The sequence below is a fragment of the Coloeus monedula genome (assembly GCF_965178545.1).
Source record: "Coloeus monedula genome assembly, chromosome: 23".
In the NCBI taxonomy this organism is placed as follows: domain Eukaryota; kingdom Metazoa; phylum Chordata; class Aves; order Passeriformes; family Corvidae; genus Coloeus; species Coloeus monedula.
In genome coordinates this window covers 5697686-5711403 of record NC_138803.1, presented here as the reverse complement: position 1 = coordinate 5711403, position 13718 = coordinate 5697686, and the positions used below count along the sequence as shown (strand labels likewise).

General features: G+C 53.2%; 1 protein-coding gene across 1 annotated transcript; it reads left to right on the top strand.

The window, feature by feature from the left end:
* Window positions 1–312: 312 nt before the first annotated feature.
* On the top strand, window positions 313–12310 carry SLC26A9 (solute carrier family 26 member 9; the record flags this gene model as incomplete). The annotated part of the gene is made up of 20 exons (XM_082296143.1): window positions 313–437; window positions 1035–1174; window positions 1357–1467; window positions 1722–1897; window positions 2213–2377; window positions 2880–3032; window positions 3377–3459; window positions 3719–3866; window positions 4542–4655; window positions 5211–5288; window positions 5781–5876; window positions 7776–7882; window positions 8396–8465; window positions 8554–8646; window positions 9065–9181; window positions 9707–10024; window positions 10239–10293; window positions 10681–10826; window positions 11590–11667; window positions 12263–12310. The coding sequence occupies 20 exons, from the start codon at window positions 313–315 to the stop codon at window positions 12308–12310; spliced, it is 2421 nt and encodes an 806-aa protein (XP_082152269.1).
* Between the last annotated feature and the right edge of the window lie 1408 nt (window positions 12311–13718).

Sequence of the window (13718 nt, the reverse complement as noted above, 5' to 3'; positions counted from 1 at the left end):
TCATTAGCATCGCTCATTAGCATCGCTCATTAGCATCACCTCCGGAGAGCTGGGAAAGCTCCCGCGGCCGGGGAGCAGCAGCAGCCCCTGGAGCTGGGAGAAGCCACTCCCAGGACCTGCCTCTCTGCCACGGGGAAACTATTTAGGGTGGAGGAGCTCGGGGAGGGCTCCAGACGCTGGAGGTGTCCGCTCTGTTGTACCGCAGGTGGGGCCAACTCCAGCCACGTTCTTGGCTTTGCTCTTTCTTTTTATTTATTTTTTTTTTTCCTTTTTTTAAATTTTATTTTGGGGAAAAATCCAAATGATCCAGAGATGAGCCAGGCCAGGCCTCGGTATGTCATCGAACGTCCTGCCTACTCCGTCAGCCTCTTCGACGAGGAGTTTGAGAAGAAAAGCAGAACTTACCCCGTCGGGGAGAAACTGAGAAACCTTTTCAGGTAAGAGGGAATGCGATAGAATGTAAACCAGATTTAGCCAGGAACTGGGGGGGTGTCATTCACACCTGGGGGCACAGATCCCGTTTTTATCCTGGGAAACCATGGTCTTCAGGGGTTTGATGGATGAAAGGCATGGGAGAAATGCAAATTGGGCTGAAGAAAATGAACTTGGTGGCTCTTTGCTGGCAAATCAGCAGAACAGTCTGCACTGAGTGCATTTGGGATTTGGGGCCCTGCTTTCCAAGGGTTTTTTTAATAGTGGAAAAAGCACAATTGGTGATGCAGGGAATGGTGTGTGGATTGTTTTTTTAAGCTTTTCAGCTGGGATTTCCTTTTATCAGCTTTCTGATTGAAACCAATACCACCTTAAAGAAAGGTTTATAATTATGCAAACAAAGGTTAATAACCCTGCTGATCACTTTCTTGGAAATCTATCTCCATTCCTCAGAAGGAAGGCAACAATACAGGAAAGAGAGGGCTCAGAATATGGCGAGGGAGAACAGCTGAGACATTCGTAGGAAGATCCTTCTCCAATTCCAGCTCATTTGCTTCCTCCCTTCTTTGCTTATTTGCCTTTATTTTTTATCTCCCCTCCAGATGTTCAGCTTCCAGGTTCAAGCTCACCCTCTTCCGCCTGTTCCCAATACTGGTGTGGCTTCCCAAGTACAAAATCAAGGACTACATCCTGCCTGATGTCCTCGGCGGGCTCAGTGCGGGGACAATCCAAGTGCCACAAGGTGAGGAGCGTCACTCTCTGGGTCTCCAAGAGGGAATAACACTTTGCCAGCTCGAGTAAAGGTCTGCAGGTGATGCTGATGCCCACCTGGGAGGGGTTTCATATTTTTGCTGATGACCCCAAGCTCTCCCTCCAGCCTGGTGGTCCCTATATTTCCCTGCCTGTTTCCCTCATGTTTTCCAGGGATGGCCTTCGCCCTCCTGGCCAATCTGCCTCCTGTCAACGGGCTCTACTCCTCCTTCTTCCCCCTGATCACCTACCTCTTCCTCGGGGGCATCCATCAGATGGTCCCAGGTGAGGAATTGTCTGCACAGAACAGTTGAATGCTGGTGTGCCCCAGAACTGGGACGTTTGCTCTGCCAGGGGTTTGTGGGATCCCTGATCCTGGCTGCACAGCAGGATGTCACCCCAATGACCCTCTGCCACCTCCTGCCATGGGGCTGAGGATGGGCTGAGGGACTCAGTCTGCACAGCCCCGCCTGCCCAGGAGCCTTCCAGGACAGGACTGTCCCCAGAGGGAACTCCTGACCTCCCTGTGTTGACTGCAGGGACCTTTGCTGTCATCAGCATTATTGTTGGCAACATCTGCAATGAGCTGGCTCCAGAGTCGGATTTCCAGTACTTCAACCACACCACCAATGAGACCAGCGTGAACACCACGGCCTTGGAGGCGGCCAGGCTGGAGATATCTGCCACCCTGGCCTGCCTGACAGCCATCATCCAGGTGAGGGCTCTGCCGTGTCCTCTGGCCCACATGGAGCCAGCCCAGCTCTCCCTGGAGCACAGATGGTGGTGGCAGACGCTCAAAGAGGCCCCACTTCTGGGTGGACGATGCCTCCAAAATAGAGATTTTTTGGTCTTGGGGTGGAATTCTCTATATGGACCACCAAGGATGGCACCCTCAGCCCTCCTGTCCCCATCCCTGCCCCAGGACACCCCTGCCATGTGTGCTCTCCCAGAGGATCACCCTGCTCCACACGGGCTCTGCGTCCCTCGGGGTTGTCACTGCTCTGCCAACACCTCCTCTGTCCCACCCTAGCTGTGCCTGGGGTTCCTGCAGTTCGGCTTTGTGGCCATCTACCTGTCCGAGTCCTTCATCAGGGGCTTCATGACGGCGGCGGGGCTGCAGATCCTCATCTCCGTGCTCAAGTACGTCTTCGGCTTGACAGTCCCGTCTTACACCGGGCCCTTAGCTATCGTCTACGTAAGTGGGGGCTCTGCACAGCGACCTTCCCCCCAGCACGGCCTCACCGCCACCCCTGACAGGGAAACGGGGCCCAGGAGACAAGGGAAGGGTGGAGGGAAGGGGAATCCCTGCCCCGGCACAGCCAGGCTGCTGCTGTGTTCCCTATCCAGCGTTCTCTGAGCCCTGTGTGCGTGGTTTTAATGAGAAATGATTCAACGGGGCTGGGATCTGGGGTTACAGCAGGAGTCTTGCAGAGTTGTTAGCAGCAGGAAAGTTTCCTCTGAGCAGGTTTGCCCAGTCCTGGGATTTCCTGCATCTTCCATGGATGCATCCTGTGCTGAACTGCATTTAAGCACCGGCACAGGCCCAGGGCCGGGGGCTGATCCCTCGGCAGAGGTTTTTTAGCACTTCACACATCTCAGAGTGTTGATTATGGTAACAAGTGCTGTCCGTTGTTCTGTCCATGTTGTCCTGAGTCTCTCGCTCCCCGTGACACCTTCTCCTCTTCTCTCCCCCTCAGACATTCATTGACATTTGTAAAGGTCTGCCCCAAACCAACCTGGCCTCCCTGGTCTATGCCTTGGTCAGTGCTGTGCTCCTGATCATTGTCAAGGAGCTCAACCTGAAGTACATGAAGAAGATCCGGATGCCCATCCCGATGGAGATCATCATCGTAAGTGACACCTGGGCTGTCCCTGGGACCCTCCCCTCGCCTCACAGCCCCGGGACACTGCTGCTGTCAGCAGGGCCACCATGCAGGGCATCTACACAGCGAATGTGACACGGCCCCCACATGGTTTGGGGTCAGAAACTGGGCCATCCTCATGCTCATCCCTGCACCTGCATGCTGGTGATGCTGAGGGTGAAGAACACAACTCCTCCTGGGACTGTTCTCTCCTTTCCCAGCCCAGATTTGGTGCTGGTTTTATTCTGTCAGCTCTGAGAGCATGGCGAGGTTAATGCTCGGAGCCAGCTCAGCTCTTCCTGCTTGCAGCTCTTCATTCCCTGTCCTTTCAGGTCATCGTTGCCACCGCAATCTCCGGCAGCTTCGACATGCCCGACAAGTACGGGATGCCAATAGTGGGGAAGATCAGCATGGGGTAAGTGCTTGTGCAGGTCTGACTCACCTTCCAGACAGTTTTGCTTCCTCCTCCTCCTCCTGCAGCCTGGAAAACACCTCACTCTTCCCAGGTGTACAAGTCCCCTTCCAGGAGTGTCAGTGCGCCCTGTTACACAACCACCCCCATCCTCTGCAGTGTGGGCACGGATTATGTCATTCCTGAACCCTCCAGCTCCTCACCCACCCCCCCAGCCCCTGGACAGCGGTGTCACAACTTCTCACCTCTGCTCTGCATGCAGGTTCCCAGAGCCCACCCTGCCCCTGGTGAGCAAGTGGAAGGACATGGTGGGCACGGCGTTCTCGCTCGCCATCGTGGGCTACGTGATCAACCTGGCCATGGGGAGGACCCTGGCAGCCAAGCATGGCTACGATGTGGACCCCAACCAGGTACTGCTGGGGCTGGGGCAGCCAAGGGCTGCTCCCTTTGCTCTCAGGCGTGAAGGGAAAAGCTCACGGCGTGAACGGGAAGCGTTCAGACGTGCTCGGCTCAAAGCAGACGTGCTGCTCCCGTGGAGGCTCCGTGGCTTTGTGCCATGTGGGGGGCGAAAGGACAAGGCAGAGCCCTGTCCCGTGGGCTGCAGAGAGGCTGGAAAAGGGAAAGGAGCTTTAGGCTGGGCTCTCTGCCTTGCTCCCCCTCCAGACTCAGTGTTCTGGCAGCTTGCTGAAGCATGGCAAGGCACATACACCTCTCGGGGAGCAGAGAAAGACCTGGATTCCTGGTGTGTCACCCAGATACTGTGAGAGGCAGGACATTAAATAATCCTCTTTTGTCATCCCTGGCACAGTGGCAGCTTTCAACAACAGCCACACATACCACATGGAGCCCTGCCCTGAGTGTGTCAACACATGACAACGTGTTTGTGTGGAATTGTGCTTCCAGGTTTCCCTGCTAAGCCAGAGCCTATCCCAGACCTTACTGGAAGGAAAGAGTCTGGGATGCGCTGCGGGGAGCCCAGAGCCTGCCCTGGCCACATGAGCCAGACTCAAGCACCTGCTCTCTTGCCACGTGTCAGCAGGAAGGGCAGCTGTCCTTTCTGATGGACACTCTCCACATCTCCACAGGAAATGCTGGCCCTGGGCTGCAGCAACTTCTTCGGATCCTTCTTCAAAATCCACGTGATCTGCTGTGCTCTCTCCGTCACCCTCGCTGTGGATGGGGCAGGAGCAAAATCCCAAGTTAGTTCCTCTTCCTCCTCCTCTTCCTCCTCCTCTTCCTCCTCCTCTTCCTCCTCCTCTTCCTCCTCCTCTTCCTCCTCCTCTTCCTCCTCCTCTTCCTCCTCCTCTTCCTCCTCCTCTTCCTCCTCCTCTCCTGCCTGCATTCCCTCCGAAGCACAAAGCGCTGCAGCTGCCACGTGCTGCCAGCCTGACGTGGCTGTGCAGCTCTGGAGAAGTTTCACACACCAGTGCTTCGCATCACTGCCGTTAAAGCAGAATTCCCTCCCTCCCTCCCCAAGCCCATTCTGGTCCCTGGATGGTTCTCTGGGCTGGGCACAGAAGCAGAGCTGTCAATCCCCAGTCCCAGCCCGGCCCCCTGGACTGAGCAGTGAGGGAAGTTTGGGGTAATCTGTGAGATCTGCAAACCCCAGCCTGTTTTCAGAGGCAAACATCCCCTCACATAAAATGCTGCAATGCCCAGTTGTGCCCCTGGCTGCAGCAGCAGGAGGGGGAACACCCAGGGGAGCTTTGGGAAGCCCTGATGTTTGCAGAAGTGATTTTCTTTCCTCTTTGCAGGTGGCAAGTTTCTTTGTGGCTTTGGTGGTCATGGTGACCATGCTGTCCCTGGGAATCTACCTGGAGCCTCTTCCAAAGGTAACACAAACATCTGTGCAGGCAGAGCCGTTGCAACACACGCTCTCCACACCCAAACAAAGGCACAGCCTCGCTCCAAAAAGCTCCTGATGCAAACGGCAGCACGGGCTGGTTTGTTCCTGGCCTGGGGACCTGTCTGCACTGGGTGTCTGGAAGCAGGAATCACAGAACCACAAAATTCCAGGCTGGTTTGGGTTGGAAGGAACTTTAAACCTCATCCCTGACATGGGCAGGGGCACCTCCCTCTATTCCAGGTTGCTCCAAGCTGGCCTTGGGCAGGGATGGGGCAGCCACAATTTCTCTGAGCAAATATAAGTCTAAATGATAGTGAAAGAATCACCCCAACTACCCCTGCCCAGATCCCAGTGAGATCTTTGTGAGCATCACCCTTGTGATGGAACTGGCCCAAGGTGGGCAGATGCTGCAGAAAAGCATCCCCTGCCAAACGTGGCACATCCATGTCCTGGCTGACACCAAACCTCTCCTCCACAGTCTGTGCTGGGGGCCCTCATCGCCGTGAACCTGAAAAACTCCCTCAAGCAGCTGGCTGACCCCTTCTACCTGTGGAAGAAGAGCAAGCTGGACTGTGTGAGTGCCTGAGGCGGCGGGAGGCATCACCCGGCCAGGGCAGGATGAGCAAAAAGTCTTTTGTGGGGTTTTTGGGGGGAATGAATCCCTCACAGGAGGTGGGTTTGGCTCTCTTGGTGGGATGGTGCTCCCTGTCCTGCCCAGCTGAGCACCCTGCTGCTCAGAGCACATATCACAGAGGCCTGAACTCTTACCTGCTGTGTTTAAATGCCAATCAAGTGCAGAGCCTGTTTGCCCAGAACTAGCCAAACCGGCCCTGCTCAATATCTGGGAGTCATGACTTAAAAACTCACACAATGGCCCTCCAGGGTGAGGAGAGCCCTTCAGTGTGATAAGGACTCCAGGCACTGGTTGATGTATAAACCCAGGCAGGGGGTGGCGGGGGAGTGAGAACGGAATTTGGAAATGTCTGACAGAAAAAGACAGTGTTTGGACAGGACTCCCACGGCTGAGTGCCGTGTGTGGACACTGAGCCAATATCCTGTCAAGGCCCAGCAAACCCCCCTTATCGGGGCAATCAGGACTCCAGAGGGGCTGGCCTGAGTCATGAAGAGCTTTCCCAAAATCCTGCTCAAACAGGTGCTGGAGGAGGGATGAGTTATCAATTTGGGCACATCTCTGAAGGGGCTCTGCTGCTGCTGCTGGCTGGGAGGGGAGGTCTGTGGGCTCTGGCAGCTCAGGTGAGGGCAGGGGAAGTTGCTGTCCCTTTACCAGAGCACAGATGGAGGCCACAGGCTTCAGAAAGCCCAAAAGCCTGGGCAGACACTGAGCGTGGGCTGAGTGGAGATGGACAGTGCTGCCTGAGGAACGTCCTGGCAGATGCCAATGCAGTGAACGGGATTCCCCTGACCTTAATCTCCTTGGAATTTGAACTAGATTCAGTGTCCTGTCCCAAAACGGGGAGCACCGTTCCTGAGTGATGTCAGACCATTGGTGTTCATCACCTTAATGCTGGTTGTGTTTCAGGACAGCTAACTCCAGCTAATTCTAACAAAGCCTGGATGGATGGATGGATGGATGGATGGATGGATGGATGGATGGATGGATGGATGGATGGATGGATGGATGGAGGGAAGTTCTTCCTTGCCATGTATACACTAAATGAATATAAATTAAGATTTTGAAGTCATCAAAGTTACCCTGATTCATCCAAGGTCAAACTTAGGTTTTATAAATCTTCAGGAAGGGATTAAAAGAACCGGATAATGATTTTCAGAGGGGATGTTTAAATGCAGGGCAGGACTGATCTCATATGGAGGGAGATGCTTGAGTGCTAACACATAAAAATGACAAATGGCAGAGCTCTGAGCTGGAGTGGGGCAGCTTTTGGTCTCCTCTGCCAACTTGGCCATCAAATCTTCTCTGTTCAGGCCATTTCTAGCAGGTGCTCAGGCAGTTTTCAGAGAGATGATTTCCGATTTTTTCTGAACTGCTCTGACTGACAGCAGGAGCTGCTCGGGGCTGGAGCAGGGAGCAGCAGATGGTGGGATCTGCAGGAGCCCTTTCCTGACGAGCCAGGCCGATCCTTTTCAGATGGAACGAGCGGAGCAGGAGAAACATGTGGAGAAACGCCCTGGCTGCTTTTATGGCTGAAAAGAAACTGGGGCTCCTGGCAAACTTCCCAGCAAGGATGGTTCACTCCAAAGCATCCAAACTGTAGCATTAGAACAGCTGCAGAATTCAGGGCTTGGCCTATTCATGTAGAGCTGGGAGGGTTTGGGAGTCCAGGATAGCAGCACAGACCCATTCTCCACCCATTCTCCACCCATTCTCCACCCATTCTCCACCCATTTTCCATCCATTTTCCATCTGTTTTCCATCCATTTCCATCCATGTCCTCTAGCCCATGGTTCAGCAAAATGACCTGCCATGTTTTTCCCTCCCCTTCTCTCCCTGCAGCTGGTCTGGCTCGTGAGCTTCCTCTCCGCTTTCTTCCTGAGCCTTCCCTACGGAGTGGCGGTGGGCGTGGGGTTCTCCGTGCTGGTTGTGGTTTTCCATACCCAGTTGTAAGTACCCCCGTGGCCACGAGAAGCACGGGAGATCTCCCAGGGGCAGAAAGGAGGGACAGATGATTTTTATAAGTGACCTCTGGCCCGCGGAACGCGCGGCAGGAGCCCCGGGGAGTGCAGGTGTCCTGCCCGGAATGTGCAAACAGGAATGGCAGGCGCTAATTTACTGCCTGCATTCCCGCTCCCGTGCACATCCCAGGGCAAGGGGAGTTGCAAGGAATTTGCTTCACCCCACACAGTTCCCAGCACAAAGTCCTGCTCACGGAAAGAGCGAGCCCTGTCTGTGTGCAGGGCCCCAGCGTGAGGTTTTCACACCATTTTTAATCCCTCAAAGCCCTTTATTAATATTTCCCAGTCTGGCATCTCAAACTGCTGATTCTTTCTTTTGCCCTGTAGACTCTGCAGGGATGAAATGCAAGTGATTTCATACGGCAAATGTTCAAATCCTGGGGTGGAATGTGAAGCAGAAGCAGTTTTCTTCCCCTAATGCTGATCCCTTCTTTTCTGCAGCCGCAACGGCTCTGCCCTGGGCCAGGTGACTTCCACTGACATCTACAAGAACCCCAAAACCTACAACAAGGTGAGCTGAAGATAAAGTATCCTCAGAGAAAATGCTGTTCCTTCCCACTGGTGCCCAGGCTGGCTCTGAGCTCTTGTCTCTGGTGCAGGTCCATGAAGTTAATGGGATTAAAATCGTCACCTACTGCTCGCCGCTGTATTTCGCCAACTCGGAGATATTCCGGGAGAAAATTATAGCCAAGGTGAGCAATTCCTCAACAAATCCCTGCCTGAAGCTAATCCCAAACTGCCCTCGCTCTCTCCTGTGTTGCTACATGGGGATAATTAAGCTGTGGATGATCATGAACAGTGGTCACATCCATCCTCTACTCCTCAGTCCTCCTCTCCTTGACCCTCAGGGCTGTTTGCAGAGCTCATTTTAGAGGTTGTGCCTGAATCCTGGCAGGCTCCTCCTCCAAGCTCTGCCAAAACGGGCATCCTGCTATTCCAAGTCTGTCCCTGCATGTGCAGGTACTCTGAGTTCCAGGAGATGTTTGGTTGCCACCAGGATCGCCCCACTCCAGTGCACAGTGGGTGCCCAGGCTGGGAAATGCCAGGAAAGGATCAGCAGCTCCTGACTCTTGGAACAGATTTTTAAAGACAAATCTCTCTTTCCCACAGACAGGGGTGGATCCTGGCAAGGTGTACTTGGCCAGGAGGAAATTTGTGAAACGGCAGGCAAAGGGCACAGCACAAGCACCAGCAAAGCTCCCAAAATTCCTGCTGAGGGAGAACAAGGTAACTCAGCTCCTGAGTTCCCAACAAGGTCCCTGTGTCCCCATCGAACAGCTCCTCTTCACATGGGATTTTCTGCACTGTTTTCCTGGCCGCATTTCTCATCTCTCACCTCCTTTCCTCCCCACCTACATCTCCATTCCTCCCCAAACTTTGAGATGCAGGAGAACCAGGAGTGGTTGGGAGCAGGAAAGCTGGAGAGGAGGCTGGAATGGAAATATGGTGAACAATCTGCAGAAACCAGGCAGCTCTGGCCTCTTTCTCTGGGGATGTGTCAGCTCCAAGGTGCCCTTTCAAAGCCCATTTCTCAGTCACCCCAGCTCCATTTGCTTGGCAATGCTGAGCAGTTCTGAAAGAAATGAATCGTGAAAATTATCCTGACTATATCCAACCCCAAGGGACAGACAGTCTAGCGCCAGGCTGGAGTTAGTCCACATTAAAACACTTCCCATCAGTGGGTAGAGGTGCATTCACCTGCCAGGACCTCACCTTGTGCCCTGCCCTGACTGCATTTCCTCTCTGCTGCAGACCTTGTCTTTGCAAGAGCTCCAGAAGGACTTTGAGAGCGCCTCCCCAACAGACACCAACAACAACCAGACCACTGCCAACGGTGCCAGCATCTCCTACATCACATTCCGCCCTGCTGCCCACGGGGCTGGGCCAGGCCAGAGCCCCGGGGAGCTGGGCAGCACCACCACCCTGCAGGGCAGCACCTTCAGCGTCCTGCCCACGGCAGACACCGACCCTGTGCTGACTGCACCGCCCTACATCAGCTTCCACACCATCATCCTGGACATGAGTGGGGTGTGTTTTGTGGACCTGATGGGCACAAAAGCGCTGAGCAAGGTTAGTTCTGTGCTGCCAACGCAGCCAGGCAACAGCTGGGTACCTTCTGCCCTCTCACATAAAGGTGTTTATGCGCCTTAGTTGTTTGGCTTTGCTCCTTCTGCATCCCAGATTTTCTCCTTCAGCCCCAGCCCTGAGAGAAGACTTTATGCATAAACACAAAGCTGGAGCAGCAGGGTTATTAATCCTCTCTCTCCCATCTCATCCCTTCCAGTTGTGTTCCAGCTACCAGAAGATTGGGATTAAAGTGTTCTTGGCAAACGTACATGGTAAGAATCCCCACAGAACACATTTCCACGTGATCTTTCCCCATTTCTGAGCTCCTGACAAACAGCACATCTTTTTCTGTTCTCTATTCAAACTGTGAGATGTCAGTCCTTTGTTGGACCAGGCCAGAACAGAGAAAAGAAGAAAACAGAAGAAAGGAAAAAGAATCACTGACGTCTGTGTGTGAAATCAGTGCTTTCATTTGGGAAGTGATGGGGCTGGAATATCTCCACACTCAGCATGCAGAAAAACAGATCCCCACACTCATTTCTGCTGCAAAGCTGCATCTTCTGAGCCTGGCCTTAGCTCAGAGGACCACGCCAGCCACACACAGCCCCAGAATTCCTCCTCTCCTCTCCTCCTTGTTCAGCTGCCTCTCCTTTCTCCAGCCCAGGTGTACAACGACATCAGCACAGGGGGAGTCTTTGAAGAAGGAGGCCTGGATCGAAGTCACATCTTCCTGACCATCCACGACGCTGTTTTGTTTGCACTGGCCAGTATCAGAGAAGTTGTCCACCCGCCCATCTTGGAAGAGGTAAATTTGCTCCCCAGTCCTCCCTCAGCCCACAGGGTTCTCCTGTTTGGTTTCCAGGCTGCGCCAGCACAAAGCAGGAATAACAAATTGCTAATAACTGCACCTAATAAAGCTTTTTGTTTATCTTAAGTGGTAAAGCAAAACCCAGCAAAATATTTAATATTCCAGTTGTCATGTATGGGCTGGGCACCTCCTGATGGAATGGATTTCCACGGGAATTCAGAAGTGTCAAAGTTTTACACAGGCCCTTAGCTGAGGGATGAATGTTGTCCCAGCCTGGAGGAGCCAGAAGAGCTGTTCCAGCACTGTGCCCTCGGTCTGGTGCTGGTTGGAACAGGCAAAGGCAGAATTAGGCCCTGAGAAATGAAGGCAAAGCTTGTGCACCTGGAATAGTGCCGGCATCCACGAATGCTCCACACGAGGAATTCCGAGGCAGGAATGTGGCCCATGCTGGTGGCACAGCGTCACACAGGCTCTGTCCCCAAACAGGGGTCAGTTTATGGTGTGGCACTTGGAGCTGGCACCAGTGGCAGCCAGTTATCTCCCCAGGACGAGTTAAGGTATCTCATATCAAACCAGAGATATAGGCCAACGCCAGCCCAGTCACAGGAGATAAACACCTGGAGCAGGATTCCTTCTGTGTCCCTTCTCCTGGGCATTTCCCTTGAGCCTGTGTCACCTTTTAAGCCTGGCTTAGCCATTGTTTTCATTCCTTTTGACCCTGCACTCTGCTGATTTGTGGACCTGACTCTTCCCTGCACAGAGGCCGAACCAGACAGAGCTCTCCATCTATGACGAGTCTGTGGACGAGAGCAGTGCAGAGTACAAGAACCTGGAGGAGGTGAGTTGTAGTGCCAGGGGTCACTGCAGCCATGGGTATGAGGCAGAAATCAGAACTTCTAACTGGGAATGATTAGATGGGAAATTCCTTGCGCCACTGCAAGTAACTGCAGTGCTTCCGAAAGCTAATTGCAAACATAATTTTAAATCCCTGTCTTGAGGAGCTCTGGAAGGCAGCTGGATGAGGAGCAGGTAGGTTACCCCCCAGAGGAATCCTTCAATCCATTCTGGGCCACACAGCTCAGGTTCAGGCAGAGTTGTGGTTTCCATGCACTGGGGGGAACTTGGAGAACCAGGTTGGGTTCACGCCCGAAAGAAGAAACATCAGCCAAGATTTCCAGCATGGACTTGGTTAATGCTGCAGCAATTTGCACCCACACCTGGGCCCTGGCAGGAGATCCCCTCCAGGGCTGACCTTCCCCATGCTGTCCATGCCCAGCTGGAAGCAGAGCAACCTCCAGCTTTCCTGCATGGAGAAGTGCTGAGAAGGGTTGGAGCTCCTGGGGATGTTTCTGTGTGACAATGACACTGAGCTGTGTCACTGGGGCTGTGCCCTGGCACCAGCCCTGACCCTGCTCCTCTTCTGTGCCCTTTAGGAGATGTTTGGAAGCATGTTCCACTCAGAGACCCAGACAGCTCTGTGAGCACGGGGAGCACCGGGCAAACCCTCCTGAACAGACTCCTCTCTCCCACCCCTCCGTGGAGAGCTGTGCTTCTACCTGGGGATGCAACGGGTTTGCAAAGAGGCCGCCACCCTCCAGAACTGCCAAATCCCTCCCTCCTCCCCGCTCTGCTCGCGGCGCTCAGAGCAGCAGACTCTGGAGCAGGCAGCAGCCACCTGGGGAAGCAGGAGCTCAGGAGATGCCATCTCTGGGCTGCAGAAGTGGAGTTTGTTTGGACGCAGGTGCCTGAACTCAAAGGGCTTCAGCCATCCCTTTGTCCCTCACAATCCTTCTGCCCACGCTGGAATTGCATCATTTGGGCATCCTGCTCCTTCCCTGTCCCTGCTCCTTCTTTCCCCACTGCAGTGAAATACAAGCAAATACTAAAAGCCTTTCAGGGCTTGGATTCCCGAGCAGCAGTGGCTCTGGCAGGCGTGGCAGCGCAGCTCTGCCCGGTGCTGCTGCTCTCTGATTGCACTGACCCCGGGGCTGTCTGTGGCTGCAGCCCCCCGGATTTCCCTGCGTGTCTCTGTAGCCTCTGCCTCTCCTCTTCTGTGTCCCAGCATCCCAAGAAACACTGCCTTGAACCAGTGCTGTATTTCTGACACCCCAAAGACCTCAGTACTCTCTCAGCAGGGCTAATTTCTTAAATAAATAATTTTATTTTTATTAATAGGACAGGCTTGGAATCAGAAATAAGAACTCCTTGTTACATGCTCATCGTCCTGCCTGCCCAGTGGGTTGAGTACATGAAAGTGGATTTTATTTTCAAATGCTATTTCTATTTTATTACTCCAAAATACTACAAATGACAGTTTTGAAGTACACAGACATTATTGAGCTGATTGCTGAAGGCTTCCTGGGAAGAGAATGTGGGGCTTTCCTACAGCTCCCAGATGTCTCATTTTTAAGGAAAACAGAGCTTCCTGAACCATCCTTGCTAGAGAGTCACTAAAGGAAACAACATCAGCACCCTGCCCGTTTGGTTTTATGTAACATCTCAATTGCTAAGTCACCATTTCTCTACCTCAATTTCTGATTATGTGGTGCAGGCGAGAGCAATAAAACCAAAGGAGGGTAGAAAACCCCACTAGCCGATGGTTATTACTTATTTTAATCTTAGACAGCAGTGGTTTCTCCAGGAATCTCCAGGTACAGCTTGTTCTACAAGGTAAAATCAAGAGATTAAGCCTCTTAAATGATCTTTGAGGGCGATTCCTCATGGTCTTTTGTACTGCCTGAGAGCTCCTTTCATTTGCTGGTTTGAAAGAAAGGCAACAAAGAAATTGGTGCAGAGCAACAAGAAATTGTCCTGATCAATATTTTTGGGTCTCTGAGGTGGCATCACACTAAAAGAGGGAAGTTCCAACTCCCAGCTCTTCACTCAGGG